The following is a 16,663-nucleotide window of genomic DNA, read 5'->3' on the forward strand; positions in this document are numbered from 1 at the left end:
TGGTGACCCAGATTGTCTAGTCCCTGTAGAAAAGTATTGGCAATAGACTAGGACTCTCTGGAGCAGATAATCATGAACAACATGCCTAATGCTAGACGTGAGCTAGAGTTGTATTGAGCCCCCCAGCACTGAGCTGTGGAACTGTGTTCTCTGGAATAATGGCGCTCCGTCCAATACTTTTGGGATGAGTTAGAGACGAGGTGGGTTGGTGATCATTTAACATCCTGACCTCACCAATGTTCGTCATTGAAACCAGTCAAACAGCAAGAAAGCCATCCCTGGACAGTAGAGACAATGACTCCAACGAAAGCAGAATAAACTAACTTAACATCCCAATGAATGAGAAGCTGTCCAAACACTTCTGACCATGTAGCCTTCTCTCAAGAACTGCTGAAGAACCTTTCCTACCAGTTTCCAATCGGCTTCAATCCATATGAACCCTGCGTGACCCATCGAATTACTGTCTTTAAGTAGATCTCCAGGAGAAAGACTGGTAACCACTGGATTAGAAAGTTATGAATCACGGTGTACACATCATTATTATTTTATTCCAGATTCTGATTAGTAAAATCTGAAGGTTTTTGTAGGACACACATGAAAGTGAGACAAGATCCCATGTTCCTGTAAAAAGTTCCAAAATGTTTTGGTCAGTCTTTACCTACCAAGGCCAGAGCTGCCCAATGAGAGACTCCAAGACTATGTGAGGAACAGGAGAAAGGCTCAGATTCGGATAGCCAGAGTGTCTAGTTTCTTAGAACCACCTAGCTCGTACTTATCGGCACTGGAAATCATCTCCCATATAGGTCCACTTTATATGTGTACAATCACTGACTGTAGTCCAACCATCCATCCATCCATCCATCCCTGCACAATTCATCAGCACCCCTCCACACCTGACCAGATATCATTAGATCTACACTCAGCACCGCAGTGACTCTGCTTACATAGTAGAGTGTGTGACGATCATATAAGAGCATCCTCTAGTTCTTTATAAGAGCTGTTCTTGGGTGGATATTTTTAGATGGAGCACCATTCAGGGATGACCGTCTTGGTCCTGTGGTCAGAAACTAGCAAACTAGCCAATCTAATGGGGCAGATGGCTGCAGAAGGGTTGTGCAGAAATAAGCAGACTACAGTGTGTACCTGTACACCTGTATAGTGGACCCATAGTAGTAGGTGTTTCTGATAAAGGTAGGTGGACCTACAAATCTGACATCTAAGTGTTTAAGAAGATACAAAATAAATCAAACTCTTCATCACAGACATCGTTTCATAGAAACGCAGCACTAGATCCAGGTCCATCTTATGGTTCAGGTTTGTATGAAGACGGAGGGCTAGCCCCAGTTTGGGCTGGTTCAGAAGCTGCTGCTTGGGCAGTGGGGCTGGATGAAGCATCTGGTTCTTTCTGAACCAGCTCCGGCTCGTCCTGTCCAGCCTGAGGGGGGTGGACCAGGACCCGGTCAATAATGCCAAAGTCCTGTGCCTCCATAGGGCTCATGTATCTGTCTCGCTCCATCACACCCTCTGTATAATCCAAAGACAAAAAAAAAAACAGCTGTCAGATAACTGCAGTGTTCTCTGTATATTTGGGATTTACTAAGCAGTGAATAGCTACTACTTATCCGGCATAGCTAAAAGCTTGATAACGAAAAAAATGAAAAGTGGCTTCACATGCAATACCTATGGTTTCCAGAGGCTGGCCTGTATGTTTACAGTAGATGTTGTTAATCTGTCTCTTCAGCTTCAGAATCTCCTCAGCTTGAATGGCAATGTCTGTGGCTTGACCCTAAAATCAGGAATTACGAGTGTGTTAGATGCACCATAGACACAAGAAGTATAGTAAATGTATGGTAACAAGTACAATACCAGTTAAAAGTTTGGACACACCTGCTTGTAGGCTTGTCACGACAATTATGTCAGCGACTTATTGTACAATTTATGGACAAGACCTTGATCATTTTTGTTGACCTCAATATTGCCCATTGTGTTTACTTGCAAGCATTTTATCATAGATATTGGCCGATTCTCAATCTGTGTTCTTGTGAAACGTCATCAGTAGCACCCCAAGTCCTGCTCCATTCAAAAGCTAGACGAGTACAGTCCGAACGCCCGAGTGCGCTCTTGTTCCAACCCATGTTATGCATCAGAACGTGACCTGTGGGGACTTGGCACAGCCAAATATCCCAAAATGCATTACGCACCACACTGCTGTTCCAACTGCAAAATGACCGTACAGCGTCCTCAGGAGTTTGTACCCGCGAATCGAACTTGCGGTCAAGTAAACCATCCTGAACTTGGCATACTTTGTATTGAGAATCCCCCCAGGCACTCTCGTCTGCTCTTTCTAGGAGGAGAGGGTCTGAGTCTGTGAGCAGATAGCGACATCTGTCTTGATTTTGGGGGGGGGGGGGGGGGGGGGACACTAAACGAGCAGCTGTCCACAAACGTTTGACCATGTAGCCTTCTCCGAAGAACTGCTGAGGAAGAACCTTTCCTACCGGTATCCAATCGGCTCCAATCAATATAAACTCTGCATGACCCATCTAATTACTGCCGTTAAAAGCGTCCAACTAAATGAATGAGGGGTGTACGATAATTCTGCAATTGGAACAGCAGCGTGGTGCGTAATGCATTCTGGGATATTTGGCTGTGCCAAGTCCACACGAGTCACGTCACGATGCGTCCTTGATAACATGGGTGGAACAAGAACTCATCCGGGCGTTCGGACTGTACTCAGCTTGGGTGCGACTGATGACATTTCACAAGTACAGACACGATTGCAGATTGAGAATATAGCTATATAAAACCATAATAACTAATATATCTATAACTACTACCATTTATACGATATGATTACAAAAAATAATTATCATGACAGGCCTACCTGCTTGAATACGTGCAGATTTAACAATGCTAGGGTCATATGTATGGCACTGGGGGCACACAGGTATCCACCGTAGTTAGGATATCATAGCTGAGGGGTTTCAAGTAGGCCTAAGTTATAGAACTGTGGCAGTCTGTGTGTGTGAGAGAGAGGGTGGAAGAACCTCTCAAACCATGCAGCTATAGTATGTCGATGTACATTAATACACAAAACTTTGTGTGTGTGTGTGTGTGTGTAATTTAGACTTAATAGCCTTAATAGCCCCTATATATACTATGACGACAGTTTTCCTAAAATTTGATGTAATAATACATATTTTTTAAATATTGTAACTCGCCAGGTACTTGCCGATACACAGCCCTAGTTAAAAGTATCAAGATGCTCTATTGCCCACCTTTAGGCAGTATCATGACCCCTCTCCAAACTCGGTCCCCACCGCCCCCCATCTTACCCTGGCCCCTCCTGAAGGCTGGTGCACCATGATGCGAGCGTTGGGCAGTGAGTGTCTCATGCCTGCGGTGCCCGCAGCCAGCAGCAGACTGCCCATACTGGCCGCCTGCCCGACACACCACGTGGAAATGGGGTTGAGGATGTACTGCATAGTGTCATAGATCGCCAGCCCTGCTGTGACTACGCCACCTGTAGGAAAACACAGAGAAAGACAAGTGGCAGAAAAAGTCAAGCAGCGCAATTACATATCAGTGACCTATCAGGATAACGCTAATGCTAATATACTCACGCTATAGAAACCCAAATCAAAGCACACTCATCCACTATAGACCAGTTATTTCACACCAGCAGTCAACAAAAAACAACAGATATTAGTCCAGGGTGTGTACCACTACACACACACAGGAAGTGATTAGAGTGTTGTAAAGGAGCTGGGAGCTGATTGGTCAGGTAGGAGAGTCAGACTGGATTATTAGATATTAAACACACTATAAAGCAGTCATTTATAAGAAAAGTCTCTACTAAACTAAACCAGTCCAGAATGTCTGATCATAGAAACTGCCACAAAAAATAAAGGGATTTTACCTTACGGACTTCGATCAAATTGGGGGCAAAAAATACCTTATTGAGACATCCCTAGAAAATACTTTTTTTTTATTCTGCATAAACTGACAGGTGAGTCTGCAGTGTTGCCTGGTTGGGAGGTTTTGTGCATATTTGGACTGCTTTTTTGGGATGGTTTAGACCTTTAGAGAAACACTAACAAGTTTATAAGAATGTTCTTTAATGCAAGAACAAAAAAAAAGCCAAAAAATGTAAGACGTTCTCAAACACTCAACTCTATTATCTTCTTAAGAAGGCAGTCATTGTCATATTTAGGCCAATTGTAACAATCTTATGCTGTTTTTCACTTACATAAGCTTGCATAAACAATGTGAGAACACTTAATTTTCCATTATTCAGCTAAATCTATGCAAAACATAGGACAAACAGAATTAAACTAAGCGTTTAAACATTTTCAGTGTATAATATTTTAGAGGTGGACCTTTTGAATGCTGTCTGAAATCAGTGTGAGGCTGTACGGTCCTATGAACAAATTGACTTTTTTGTGGAATATTAATTCATACTAGAATGTCCTAGAAAGAAAATATACATTTATAAAATAAGGAAAACATTATTTTGCAAAAAATGTCTGCAGAGCCAAGATTTTATTTTTGTTGTTTTTTACTTTTGTGACTCTAACCCACCCTACACTAGAGTTTGGAGCTGTACTAGCAGATCAATATTTGCTTCTGTTGTAGAATGAGGCTTTTTTAAATTGTGTCTAAAAACTGAATTAGTCAAACTGATCATTTTAGAGCTTACCTCTCCAAGATCTTTCATTTAAGAAAATTATAAATATATATATTTTTACAAATACCATTTGTTCTTAGAATGTATCCTAAGAGGAAAGTTAGTTAGTAATAATAATTCTAATATACAATAAGATTGTTGGTGTCATCTTGGTAGTAAATGAGGTTCATATTGACTATTTTGGGGGTTTTTAAGCATTTTCCCCAGTCCTAAACAATTGAATGGCCCACAAACATTTGAGAAATCTGGCAACCCTTCAAGATGTTTGGGTCTCTCTCACCTGGACTGTTGATGTACATGTGAATGGGTTTGTTGTTGCTTTCTGACTGAAGGAAAAGAAGCTGTGCAATTACCAGACTTGCCACAGAGTCATCGATCTAGAGGGAGAGGGAGATCAAGAGAGGAAATGTAAATAGAAATGACTTCATCTACCTGTCCAGCCAAATCTAACCCATGTAGAGACACTCACCGGACCCATTACACAGATGATCCTCTCCCTCAGCAGCCGAGAGTAAATGTCATAGGCCCGCTCTCCTCTGCCCTGTGAAAGAGATGACAGGAAAGCGCTTAGTGTAACATGCTGGTGAAGTTCTAGTATGCTGATTTTAAGAAACACTCGAGATGAAGACCAACATCGCAAGACCATCAGCACCTCCCTGTCCCACAAGTGGTCCCTCACTAATAACGAGTGATCACTAACCACAGGAATGGAGTCTGGGGCAGGCCTAATATTTCAGAAATCCGTCCCACATATATAAAGTTATGCATAAGTTTGCGTGCCTTCGGCCAAACGACAATTAGTAAACACAGCCTCTGTAGCTAATCAGGCATACCTTGTACCTTACAGAATCAGTTTAGTCCTCCTCACACTATTCTTCACAGCTTGTTTAAAGTCTATCCACAATTTCTCCATGAGGTTTAAATCAGGGCACTCAGAGAGCCAAATGCTTCAGTTTGCGTGTTTTCAGGTAGTCCAAGGTGGATTCTGAGGTATATTTTGGATCACTAGCCTGTTGCAGAAGCCGTCCTCTTTACAGCTTCAGCCTGGTTTGACATTTGCATCCAGGATCTGCTGGTATTCTTGTGGAATCCATTTTTCCACCAACCTTCCAGTATTGCCAATGCCACTGGCAGCAGGACAACCCTAACGCTTCACAGTTGGCAAGGTGTTCTCTTCATGAACTGCAGTTCTTCGTTTTCTCTGATCTCTGATTTCTCTGATTCTTCGTTTTCTCTGATCACGGTCAAAGAGTTGTAGTTTGACTCAATCAGTCCATCGCAGTTTCCAAACGTCACCTGGTTTACCTGGATGTTCTGAAGCATACTTCAAAACTATGAGATTCGTGGCAGGTAAAATTTTCTTCTTATGACTCTTCCATGAAGATAGAATGGACGGTGCACCACTCCGCTAAACACTCATGCATGTTCTTGACGGTCATTCGGGAGTTTTGGTTTGCCTTTTCTTACCAGTATACGAGCTGTTCTCACTCCTCCAAATCTCATACAGACCTCATCTTACCTTTCCTTGTCTTGTGGGCATCCATTTTTTCATCTTTAGACAGTTGCTTAACAAAGCTTGGACGTTTTGTAGAGTAAGTGCATTGATAAAGCTTGGAAATTTACATCTGACATGTTTATTGAAATTTCCCGTTCCACCTTAAATTGTACAGCAGTTACAGTCTGGCAGCTCAGGGCGCACCAATGTAACAGCGGCGCCATTTAAGGTGGAACGGAAAGTTGTGGGGAAAAAAGTGGAGATCTGACAACTACTGCTATTGTGTGGTTGAGTGATGAGCCTTAAAATGACAAATACATTCAGGAAACCACCCTTACCGTCTGTTCAACAACTATGGGTATGAGAGGACTTCTCCATGGAGCACTCTGGTGGACAGACCGCTTGCCCTTCAGTGCAGACACACCGCACTGTAACACCCTCTGGGGACACAAAACAGGACTTTAGCAATTATCTATAGAGGTCATTAGTTTGTCAGGAGACATTCTTACGCTTGAGTGTTTCTACGTGTTCTTCTAATGTGTCTGACCGTGACCCATTTCACCCAAACCCAGGAAAACCGTCCGTTACAGAGGCATGTTTCATCACAGCTAGCCTAGCTAGCCTAGCTAGCACTGCTGCTACCGACCCATTACACACAGGCCGAGCTCTGTTTGTCCTCGATAAACACCTGAAGTGGATATTTTAACCACCTTAAAACTAAAAAGTCGGCTGTTTTGGTATAAATAGCTTCACTTACTCGTAATAACATGTTATTAATTAAGTCAAGTCCACTCAGCCCAGGCTCTTCTTCGTTGTGAGGGTTTGACGGTAGCTGAACGGCGCTGGACTCAATACCGCCCCTACTGGAAGTGCGCCACTCGAACATGACTTAGCTCTCCGTTTACTCCAATGGCTGAAGCGGTCACAGAGGGTCGGTTTCAACCGTGTTTCAACCTGCCCTTGTCGACTTGCCCTCGATAAACTCCCCTAAAAACGACGGAGGCATTTCAGCTTAATTATTGCTTCCACATCTAAAAAAAAAACAATATTTAAACATCGCTAACAAAGCTGTAATCTGCGTATCTGGAGCAGAAATGCACAACACGCGGATGTGGCAGATGTTAGGGGACTAACTGCTAGCTACCTTATCAGGGATCCACGACGCCATCTTAAGGGAAGTTCACTCTCAATTAAGTTCACTGCAGAGGTTACCTAGCTAGATAGATAGCAAGCTGGGTAGCTAGCAATAACATAGTAATTAGGGTAGGGGGTCGCCTCTGAAATGTTAAGGAAACCAACTTTTGCCATAAATGATTATGTAGTAGCCATGTGTAAGCATTTACCTCAGTATCTACTCCCAGTTCTGCAAAGTTTATTTTAGTAGACTATTGTGGTTTGATTGATTGTTTAGGATGTAGAGTTTTTAAAGTGGAGTGAATGATCATTTATTTCATATTCAGTAGTATTAGCCAATATAAATATTGTATATGGCCATTTAAATAACAAATTATACTAATGGAGTAATAGTTAATAAATAAATACATTAGTTAGAGAAAATGTTTCAGAAATTGAAACATTTAAACGCTCTTTAATATATACATATTTCCTAGATTAAACATGTTTGTAGTCGGGTGGGTGTCTCTTATTTTCATGTATGAGATGTGGCAACCCTAGGTGTCGGAAACTGGAAATATACATATATATATATATATATATACAGATATATTGCAACCCTTTCACTTTTCCATATGTTTTTAAGTATATATATATATATATATATATATATATATATATATATATATAAACTCACTTGTAAATACAACAATATTGAATGAAATGAATACATTTTAGTCAGCAAGGAGTGTAAAAACAAACAAACCCAATATATATATATATATATTGGGTTTGTTTGTTTTTACACTCCTTGCTGACTAAAATGTATTCATTTCATTCATATATCACAATATATATCATTTATATATCATTTCATTCATATATCACAATATATATATCACAACCCTTTCACTTTTCCATATGTTTTTAAGTTTTTTTTTTTTTTAAGACTTTTATTTAGAGAAAATGGATCATCACTGTGCGATATAGGGTGAGAGCATTTAGTTGAGAAACATAGGAGCCATAGTGCATTGTGGGTAGTTCCCTTAAATCCCACGTTCGATTCCACTTCACAATTGCTAACAATTGTCCAGGCGTTGCTCCTAAAACACATCAACACAATTATAAACAAAATAGTTAATAATGTGGCTTCAGCAGAGTGTTCACTATGTAGGGCACTATATGTGAAATTCACGGCGTTCAGTAGCTCATGATTATCAATTGCAAACGTCGTCAGCTCCATTTCTTCCCACTGGCCGCTGTTTAGTAACGCCACACACGGTGAATCTGGTCCACGTTCAGCTGACGTAGTGAGCTACGATGTTCACTACAAATTACCAGTGCATTGTGGGTAGTTCCCTCAAATCCCACTTTCAAATTCCACTCCGAAGAAATGGCCGACATACTCATTAGTGCCCAAAAACATAAACAGGGTTCGTTTTGGTCACAGTCTAGACCTAAACCTGTGATGTGAATTGCCCTAATGTGGGATCGACGGCACAAAATGGAGCTTCTGTTGCTAACATGCCGCACGTCTCCCTGGCGACGTTTCTCCTAAATCCGTCTACACAATTATGAACAAAATACGCTTCTTAATCGTTTATAATGTTTGTCTTATTGTTTAAGTTAAGGTATATTTTAATCAACAGTCTTGGCTAAACTAGAAAGTAGCTAGCTAGTTAGACTAGCTATAGCAGTGGAAATGTGGCTTCAGCAGAGTGTTCACTATGTAGGGCACGATATGTGAAATGCAGGAGCTCATAATTCATATGAAATTTTATAACATAAGTCCTTATTGGCCCCATTTCACTCTCTGGCCCGTTGTTTAGTAACGCCACACGCGGTGAATCTGGTCCACGTTCAGCTGACGTAGTGAGCTACGATGTTCACTACAAATTACCAGTGCATTGTGGGTAGTCCCCTCAAATCTCATGTTCGGATTCCACATTTCGGACACTCCGAAGAAATGGCCGGCATACTCATTAGTGCCCGAAAACTAAATAAATAGGGGCTCATTTTAGTCACCTACACCTAAACTAAACCACAATGGAGCTTCCGTTGCTAACATACCCGCACATCTTTGTGGCAATGTTTCTCCTAAATCCGTCTACACAATTATGAACTAAAATAAGCTTCTTAATTGTTTATAATGTTTGTCTTATACTTATACTTATAATTAAAGTAAGTTTTAATAAATAGACTGAGGATATTAGAAACTAGAAACTAGCTAGCTAGACTAGCTATAGCGTTGGCAGTATGGCTTCAGCAGAGTGTTCACTATGTAGGGCACTTAGGCTCGATATAAGACGAGGCCGCTCCTGAAGAGTGTGCGGAGGGGGCGCAGACGAGCTGGGTTTGACTTTTTTTTTTTACACTTGAATCCCAGTTCAGTTTGGAGCACTCTCTGACCACCTCGCAGGCGGGTGAGATGTCAAACAACAGCGCAAGCAGCTTGGTCATCGCCCAAAAAGCCGTGAAGCAGCTGCGGCTGGAGGCGAGTGTGCGCCGGATAAAGGTAGGGAAGAAGTCGAGGCTTGCGGAGAGGAAATGAGTGGAGTTGTGAAGTGAAGTACGAGGGTGTGACTGGACTAACTAGTTTCACGGTTACATAGGAGCTCAAAGTTTTGCAGGTTACACGGTCCTGTTTTCACAAAACTTGTTTTGGAGCCAGAATATTTTGGTTAAATCTAAAACTTTAATGTTTATTAGGAAAGCTGTCCGCTGTGTTACGGTCCTGAACAGACACCTGTCACTCACCTTCAGCGCCGCCAGTGCAGCCACCCCGCCGTCCGCCCTACGCCCTACGCCCTCGATCAACTCGCTTTTAAAGGTGTAGTTTGGTAGAAAATCAAATGTCCACAGATTTCATCCTTAACCTAAATGTAGTCGATTGCTGATTTGATTTTGTTTGCGTTTGAAGCGCTTGCTCCTTTTTGCCCTGGAGTTGTGAGGCTAATGTAGCTAACAAGTAATGGAAGCGTATGGGCACCGAATCGATCCGCTAAAAGTACATAAACCATCACATACCTGCCTGAAACTATAGGAAATTTGTTGATTTTTGCGGATAACAGTATAAGAAACACCTCATACACTAGTCTATTTTTATTTTTATTTTTTTAAAATGTAGCAATATAGTTTGAGACAAGTTTGTAGTTATTTAGATAGCTAATTCTGCGTACAGAATTGTGTTAGAAATATAATAACCAGCCCAAAGATATGAGAAACGTGTTAGCTAGCTGGTCAGTAAAGTATTTAGTAATGCTAAATATACTAGTATTAGAATTTGAAGGTAACATAGTTGGGCATTTCCATTACATGTTAGCAGTATTAGACTTTAGCTAAGCTAAAGAAGCTTCAAAAAGCTTAAGAACAACAGTTTACATGATAGCGAGGCGCTGGCAAGGTGTGAACACCAGCTTCACTTAAAATGTAAGAAAAGCTCCCATACGGTGTGGCTTCAGGCCGCCACCGCCTCCCACTCTCCGAACTCTACATGTTGATGTTAGTGAGCTGTGGTGAGCGTGAACATGTGGCTGTGAACAGAGCAGCTCTTTGTTGATTGTAAACCGTGTGACAGTGGGCCGATTGTTGGCTTCCAAAGGCCAAGTCCTAATTGGAGACCATCATCCAGACACATGGTTTTCCCTGCGGGAACGATCAGATAAATGTTTAATGTCTAAGAGGGTCTATAAATAACGACGAATGCTTGAAAAATGCACCATGTACAGTACGCCACTGTCCAGCAATCACTGCACACCCTTCATTTACTTAATGTCCAGTTACTTAATTTTTACATAGTCTAATGTAGATATAAGAGAATCTACTTGCATAAGGAAAGGAAATAAGGGGGGGGGTTCTCCAAACAACTGTACCCATGAAATAAACTGCACCTAAACCTTGTCATCTTTAAGCGGGACTGGAAAACCCAGAGCCAAATGTGTCCCAATAATCAACAGGAAAGATTTTCCTGTATTACATCCTTAGAACTATGATGTTGAGGTCTGGACTCTGGGAAGGTCAGTCCATTGTCCTGTAAACACCTTGATCTTTTCAATAGAGGCTACTCAACCTAAGCCTGAGGGGTCAGACAGAATATCAAGTTTTGGGCAAGCTTGGGTTGAGTAGCCTCTATTGAAAAGATCAAGGTCTTTACAGAACAATGGACTGACCTTCCCAGAGTCCAGACCTCAACATCATTGTTTTTTGTAATATTTATTTTTTTTAAGGATGTAATGTAATAACAAAATGGCATGCAACTAAAACAGTTGATGTCTGGAGGAGGAGGGGACTGCTCGTAAGACTGCTAGAAAACAAACCTAGAACCCTGCTCTACTGTGCAATGACCCCTGCACAAATATATGACCTTCAAGAAAATCTTTCCTGCATGTTCGGCACAAAATTCAGCACCAGTTTTCAGAGAGGAACGTCTAAAGAAGCCTGAAGCATTAAAAACCCTGCTGAAATATAACTTTTTGGCTGCGGTGGAGAGAAAAGGGGCAAAATCTTATTAGAAGAAAACCATTCCAACTGTCAAGGAACTGTTGGATCGATCGTTCATTGGGTTTGTGTTGCAGCCGGTGACACATGGGCCCCAAGCCATTCTGCTGTGCCATCAGTGGATGGAGTCTGAGAGAGCACAATTGGCCATGCTCACTCCGGAAAGGTAGATGGCGCTCTCTCCACTCTTAAGCAATGTAGGCCAGCACTGCCTTTGAGCTTATCAGCTGCCTGGAAACGCAGCAACGGTGGCAATTGGCTTACATGTATCAGAGGAGACGCGTGTTAAGTCCTAGTGTCGGGAGCGTCGCTAGAGCTGGGGGGAGCTACGAAAGGGTGGGCCAATTGGTAGAACGGTCAACAGCTTGAGCATCTCTCAGAACTAGAAGCCTCTCCTTAGCGGCTGATAGGAAAAGTTTACAAGCTGTGGTATTTACCCAAGAAGTACTGACCGTGCAGGGTACCTAAACTTTTGCTTTGTTTTTCCTTCGGAATTTAAACAGAAAAAGATGGAAAGAAAGAAGTAATGTTGTTTAAAATATATAAAATTAAGGAAATGCTTCATCTTTAACTTTGTGAGACATTTCAGGTCACCTTTTACTCGCTCGGCTATTTAACGTTAGCTACAGGACCTTAGACCAGGGTGCCCCAACTTTTGAATGCTACTGTAAATAGAACAGCATCTACAAATAATTCCTCCTTCTTCTTTTTCTTTTTTCCCTTTCAATGACATTAGGTGTCCCAGGCTGCCGCTGACTTGAAGGCGTTTTGCTTGCAAAATGCCCATAAGGACCCGCTGCTTGTGGGGGTCCCGTCCAGCGATAATCCGTTCCGGCCACCCAAATCATGCGAACTCTTCTGAGGTAAACACAAACAGCCATGAGCACAAACTTGGGTTACAGATAGTAATCCGGGTCTGATGCCCAGCTCTCACCATGAGGAAATACCACACAGTAGCTTTTACAGTAAACAACAGCCAGGATCAATCCCTGAGCACAGGGGGGAATAACAAGCAGGTGGTGTGGCTGTCATTTGCTTATGCAGTGTGGGTAGTGTTTGTAGACAGACAGAGAGACCTATTGCTCACTGGGAGAGATTAAGGGTAAGGCTGACGCTGAGGGGAGACATCATGAAGCCTGTAAATACACAGGGACCAGTTACTGCTGCACTTTTTATGGTGGAATAGAGAATTTGACTAAGAGATGGAGAGTACATATTGTGTGCATGCAGTTCATTCTCTCTCTCTCTCTCTCTCTCTCTCTCTCTCTCTCTCTCTCTCTGTCTCTCTCTCTCTCTCTCTGTCTCTTCTCTCCGTTGCTCTTCCTCTCTGTCTACCTTTGCCACCACCTTTCCCTCCTGCCCCACTCTCTCTTTCTTTTTCCCTTTACTCTTTCCACCTCTTTTTATATCTTTCCCTCTCCCCTTCTATCTCTCTACCTCTCTCCTTCTCCCCCCACCATTCCCTCCTTCCCCACTTTCTCTCTCTCTCTCTCTCTCTCTCTCTCTCTTGCTCTCCCCTCCCTCTACACTCCCTCCCCATCCTCCCTCTTTTTCTCTATCCACCTCTCTTACCCTCTCCCCACCTTATTCTCCTTACCCCTCTCTGCCCCTCTCTCCGTACCTCTCCCCTCTGTCTCGCTTCCTGTCTCCCTCTCCCCACCTTTCCCTCTTTACCCGTACCCCTCCCACCTCTTTCTCCCCCTCTCCTTCCTTCCTCCGTCTCTGCCTCCCTCCCTAATCTTCTCTATCCACCTCTCTTACCCTCTCCCCACCTTGTTGTTCTTACCCCTCTCTCTCCTTCCTCCCTATCTGCCTCTCTCTCCATACCTCTCCCCTCTGTCTTGCTTCCTGTCTCCCTCTCCCCACCTTTCTCTCTTTACCCGTACCCCTCCCACCTCTTTCTCCCCCTCTCTTTCCCTCCTCCGTCTCTGCCTCCCTCCCTAATCTTCTCTATCCACCTCTCCCTCCCTCTCTTCCTCTATCTCTATCCCTCTCTCTCCCCAATCACTCCCCCTTACCCACTGTCTCTCTCCTTTATATCCTTTCCACCTTCTCCCAACACCCCCCCCCCCTCCTTCTCGTCCATTAGAACTGAAGATGAAGGCGGCTACAGACACATTCCCTTCCACTCGTTCTTAATCGCGTCAGGCGGCACTGGATCAACACTGGATCAACACTACCCTTACATTACAGACCTTCTAGATTTAATGGCTGAAGGTTTGCTTTAGTTCTATAGCACATGTATACATCATCGCTCTCTTACATTTTCCCGCCATTGAAGCTGCCATCCTTCATTTTACCTGACCAGTTTCCATCATCTCTTTATCTCTATTACAATTAAACAGGCTGCGTCTGTTACTGTGCATTTAGAGGCTAATGTGTGTAAACATGCTCTGTTCTGATTGGCTGTCCTGTATTGTGCCTTATTCTTATACTCCTTATAACTTCTACAGGAAGGGGCGGGGCTAAATCGCTGATGTTTGTCATTGTAAATGTGTTTGGTTTTGTGACATCACAAAATTTGAGTCATTTTAGAAACATCATTGTCCATATATGGGCTAAATGAACTGGGGACTGAATTGAACCTTGTTTACAGGATACATCTTTTTATGTTTGTTTCTGGAAAAAAGTTGGAAAATTGAAGTTTTCCCTGATATGGGCCCTTTAAAAGAAGTGATTGTTGTTTTTCTTTTGCATCAGTTACTGTAAAAACGAAGGACGTTGAGTCCTGAAAGCTGAAGTGTGCCAATAACAGCTGGAAGAAAGAAAAAACGAAGTTCTCAGGCTTTTTATTCTAAACGCTGAATAACCTTCCTATCCTGCCTCCTGTTTTGCTTGTCTATGTTATTTTCTTGCATTTTTTTATTTTCTTTTAATTGATGATAGACACTAAATTACCACTTTCTGGTGGTATATTCGATTAGGTAGAAAATTTAAGTAAAGTAAAAAATGTAAAATGAAAAATCTAATAGCTTACTGACCCCAGATGCAGTTGATCAGTCAAGACATCTAAAGATGTCTGGTATCTAAAATGTGCTTCTTTATATTGCAATGGGGGGTGCTAGGCTGATGGCTAAACACTGGACTGGTCATCTCTGTTAACATACCATCTTTATCAAAATGGGTGAGTCCATCAGACTAAGATGCTGCCACCATGCCCTGAGGATCACTAGTTCGAATCCCAGGTCATTCTGACTGCCATCAGCATCCAGAGCCAGAGAGAGCACAATTGGCCTTGCTCTCTCCAAGTGGGTGGATGTGGTTCCTCTGGTTGAATTGCTGCCACCATTTACCATTCAATACTTAATATACTTAATAGCTTTTTAGACAACATTAATTTACCTGCACAAAGCAATCAAAAATCTGGAGGCGTCTTGAGCTGAATGTTTTGGGCGGGTATTTACAGAAATTAATTCTGTTTAATCTGGAGAAATAATTAGATGGGAGCGATGTTAGCAAATTAAACTGTTGATCGTCTTTGGCATAGGCTCCCTGTCTTCAGCCCAGGTCTTACGACATCAGGACTCTCGCAAATCCTGCTGAACTGATAGGCAGGGGGCCAAACTGGTAAGAGAGACGTGACGACACTTCTGAAAGCAGCAAAAACGCCTTTTAACTCAAGTGGAGCGCAGCTGTCAGTCGGCAGAAGAAAGGTGGTGCTGCATTGGAGCTTCCACTCATTTCAGATACCAAACATGTCTTGGCTGATCAAGACTTCTGTGGGGAGGGATAAGTGAAGATGATTTGATTTGATTGAAATATTTTTTTTACATTTTCTGTTTTAGCAGGATTTATATTAATCTTCAGATCTTTATCTTCAAAATTTGACTACTAAAAAAAGTTTGTGAAATAATCCCATTGCCCATTTAGTTCAAATATTGACTAAACAGGCTGTAAAACAATATCCATCAAAATGAGCCAAATGGTGTACCATATTTTGTCACATATGTCATCAGTGTATTGAGCAAATAGGAGCTGTGTTCTCAGTAGCAATAGCAGATACCCAATTAGAAAACCCCTATTACTTAATGTACTTCTGATTGTAGCTCTACAGTGTTTGAAATATGGAAATGTACACATTTGTATAGATTCACCTGCTCTGAGTGCTCCCCATGGTGAAGGATGTCTGTTGCTATTTTTGTATTATTTTGATGTTTGTATCAGGCCTCCTGATATTCTTCAAAAACGACTACGATGACATGACACTTACAATATGTCAGCACTGTGCACCAAAGCTCAAGATGATTACTGTCTGAACTGAAGAACTCTGATCTAAGCATTGACGCCGCTGTTAGGAGATCATACAGCAATGCCACCCCAGCCATGGCTTCCTGCATAGCGTCACTGGCCTTGCTCTTTTTGGGTGGGTAGGCTCTGCACCCTACCATCACCACCACTCAGCATGAGGTGAGGACAGTCTGCGTTCTCCTCCAAGTCCTCCAAGTCCGTTGAAGAAAGCTCACTGGTAATGCCACCACGCACATTATTATGAGATGTTCAACCTCCAAAATGGCAACTTTACAAGTGAACATCCTTGGTAACTTTCAGTAAAAGGCCCCGTTCACACATATCCGGATATTTTTTAAAAACTGAAGGTGGAGATTTGTTGTCGTGTGGACGAGGGAAAACGCTGCATGTTTCTGGCTGAATCTCAAACACCTCCTTACTCCCTATATAGGGAACTAGATAAGTCATAAAGCTACAACGTCAACATGCAGTGAGCTAGATTTCAGATTTCCACGTTTAAATACATGTAACTACTGGTCTGCTGAAAATGATGATGATGATTCAGCGGCTTGTATAGTACACTACATAGGGAGTAGTGTGTCATTTGGGGTTAACTGCCAATGCAAGCATCTCTGTGGACAGAA

At 42.3% G+C, this 16,663-nt stretch overlaps 2 protein-coding genes across 2 annotated transcripts; one reads left to right on the forward strand and one right to left on the reverse strand.

Annotated features, from left to right (window-relative positions):
* Positions 1 to 528: 528 nt before the first annotated feature.
* Positions 529 to 7,030, reverse strand: clpp (caseinolytic mitochondrial matrix peptidase proteolytic subunit). Its single transcript, XM_072693988.1, has 7 exons — positions 6,940 to 7,030; positions 6,521 to 6,622; positions 5,157 to 5,228; positions 4,968 to 5,064; positions 3,336 to 3,523; positions 1,681 to 1,786; positions 529 to 1,524 (listed from the first exon to the last, which is right to left on the reverse strand). The coding sequence occupies exons 1-7, from the start codon at positions 6,949 to 6,951 to the stop codon at positions 1,304 to 1,306; spliced, it is 798 nt and encodes a 265-aa protein (XP_072550089.1). The 5' UTR covers positions 6,952 to 7,030; the 3' UTR covers positions 529 to 1,303.
* Positions 7,031 to 9,682: 2,652 nt separating this feature from the next.
* LOC140573653 (guanine nucleotide-binding protein G(I)/G(S)/G(O) subunit gamma-5) lies at positions 9,683 to 14,465 on the forward strand. The gene is made up of 3 exons (XM_072693124.1): positions 9,683 to 9,810; positions 12,529 to 12,655; positions 13,882 to 14,465. Exons 1-2 carry the CDS (start codon positions 9,724 to 9,726, stop codon positions 12,652 to 12,654), a joined length of 213 nt encoding a protein of 70 aa, XP_072549225.1. The 5' UTR covers positions 9,683 to 9,723; the 3' UTR covers position 12,655; positions 13,882 to 14,465.
* Positions 14,466 to 16,663: the final 2,198 nt, after the last annotated feature.

The sequence above is a fragment of the Salminus brasiliensis genome, chromosome 12, assembly GCF_030463535.1.
Source record: "Salminus brasiliensis chromosome 12, fSalBra1.hap2, whole genome shotgun sequence".
Lineage (NCBI taxonomy): Eukaryota > Metazoa > Chordata > Actinopteri > Characiformes > Bryconidae > Salminus > Salminus brasiliensis.

Excerpts from the sequence above, each read along its gene's own strand:
- clpp (XM_072693988.1), bottom strand. Across the intron at positions 5,065-5,156 it reads TCATCTGTGTAATGGGTCCG|ATCGATGACTCTGTGGCAAG; the intron begins GTGAGTGTCTCT and ends CTCTCCCTCTAG. Across the intron at positions 3,524-4,967 it reads CATGTACATCAACAGTCCAG|GTGGCGTAGTCACAGCAGGG; the intron begins GTGAGAGAGACC and ends GTTTTCCTACAG.
- LOC140573653 (XM_072693124.1), top strand. The coding sequence starts at position 9,724 with ATGTCAAACAACAGCGCAAGCAGCTTGGTCATCGCCCAAAAAGCCGTG. Across the intron at positions 9,811-12,528 it reads CGAGTGTGCGCCGGATAAAG|GTGTCCCAGGCTGCCGCTGA; the intron begins GTAGGGAAGAAG and ends CAATGACATTAG.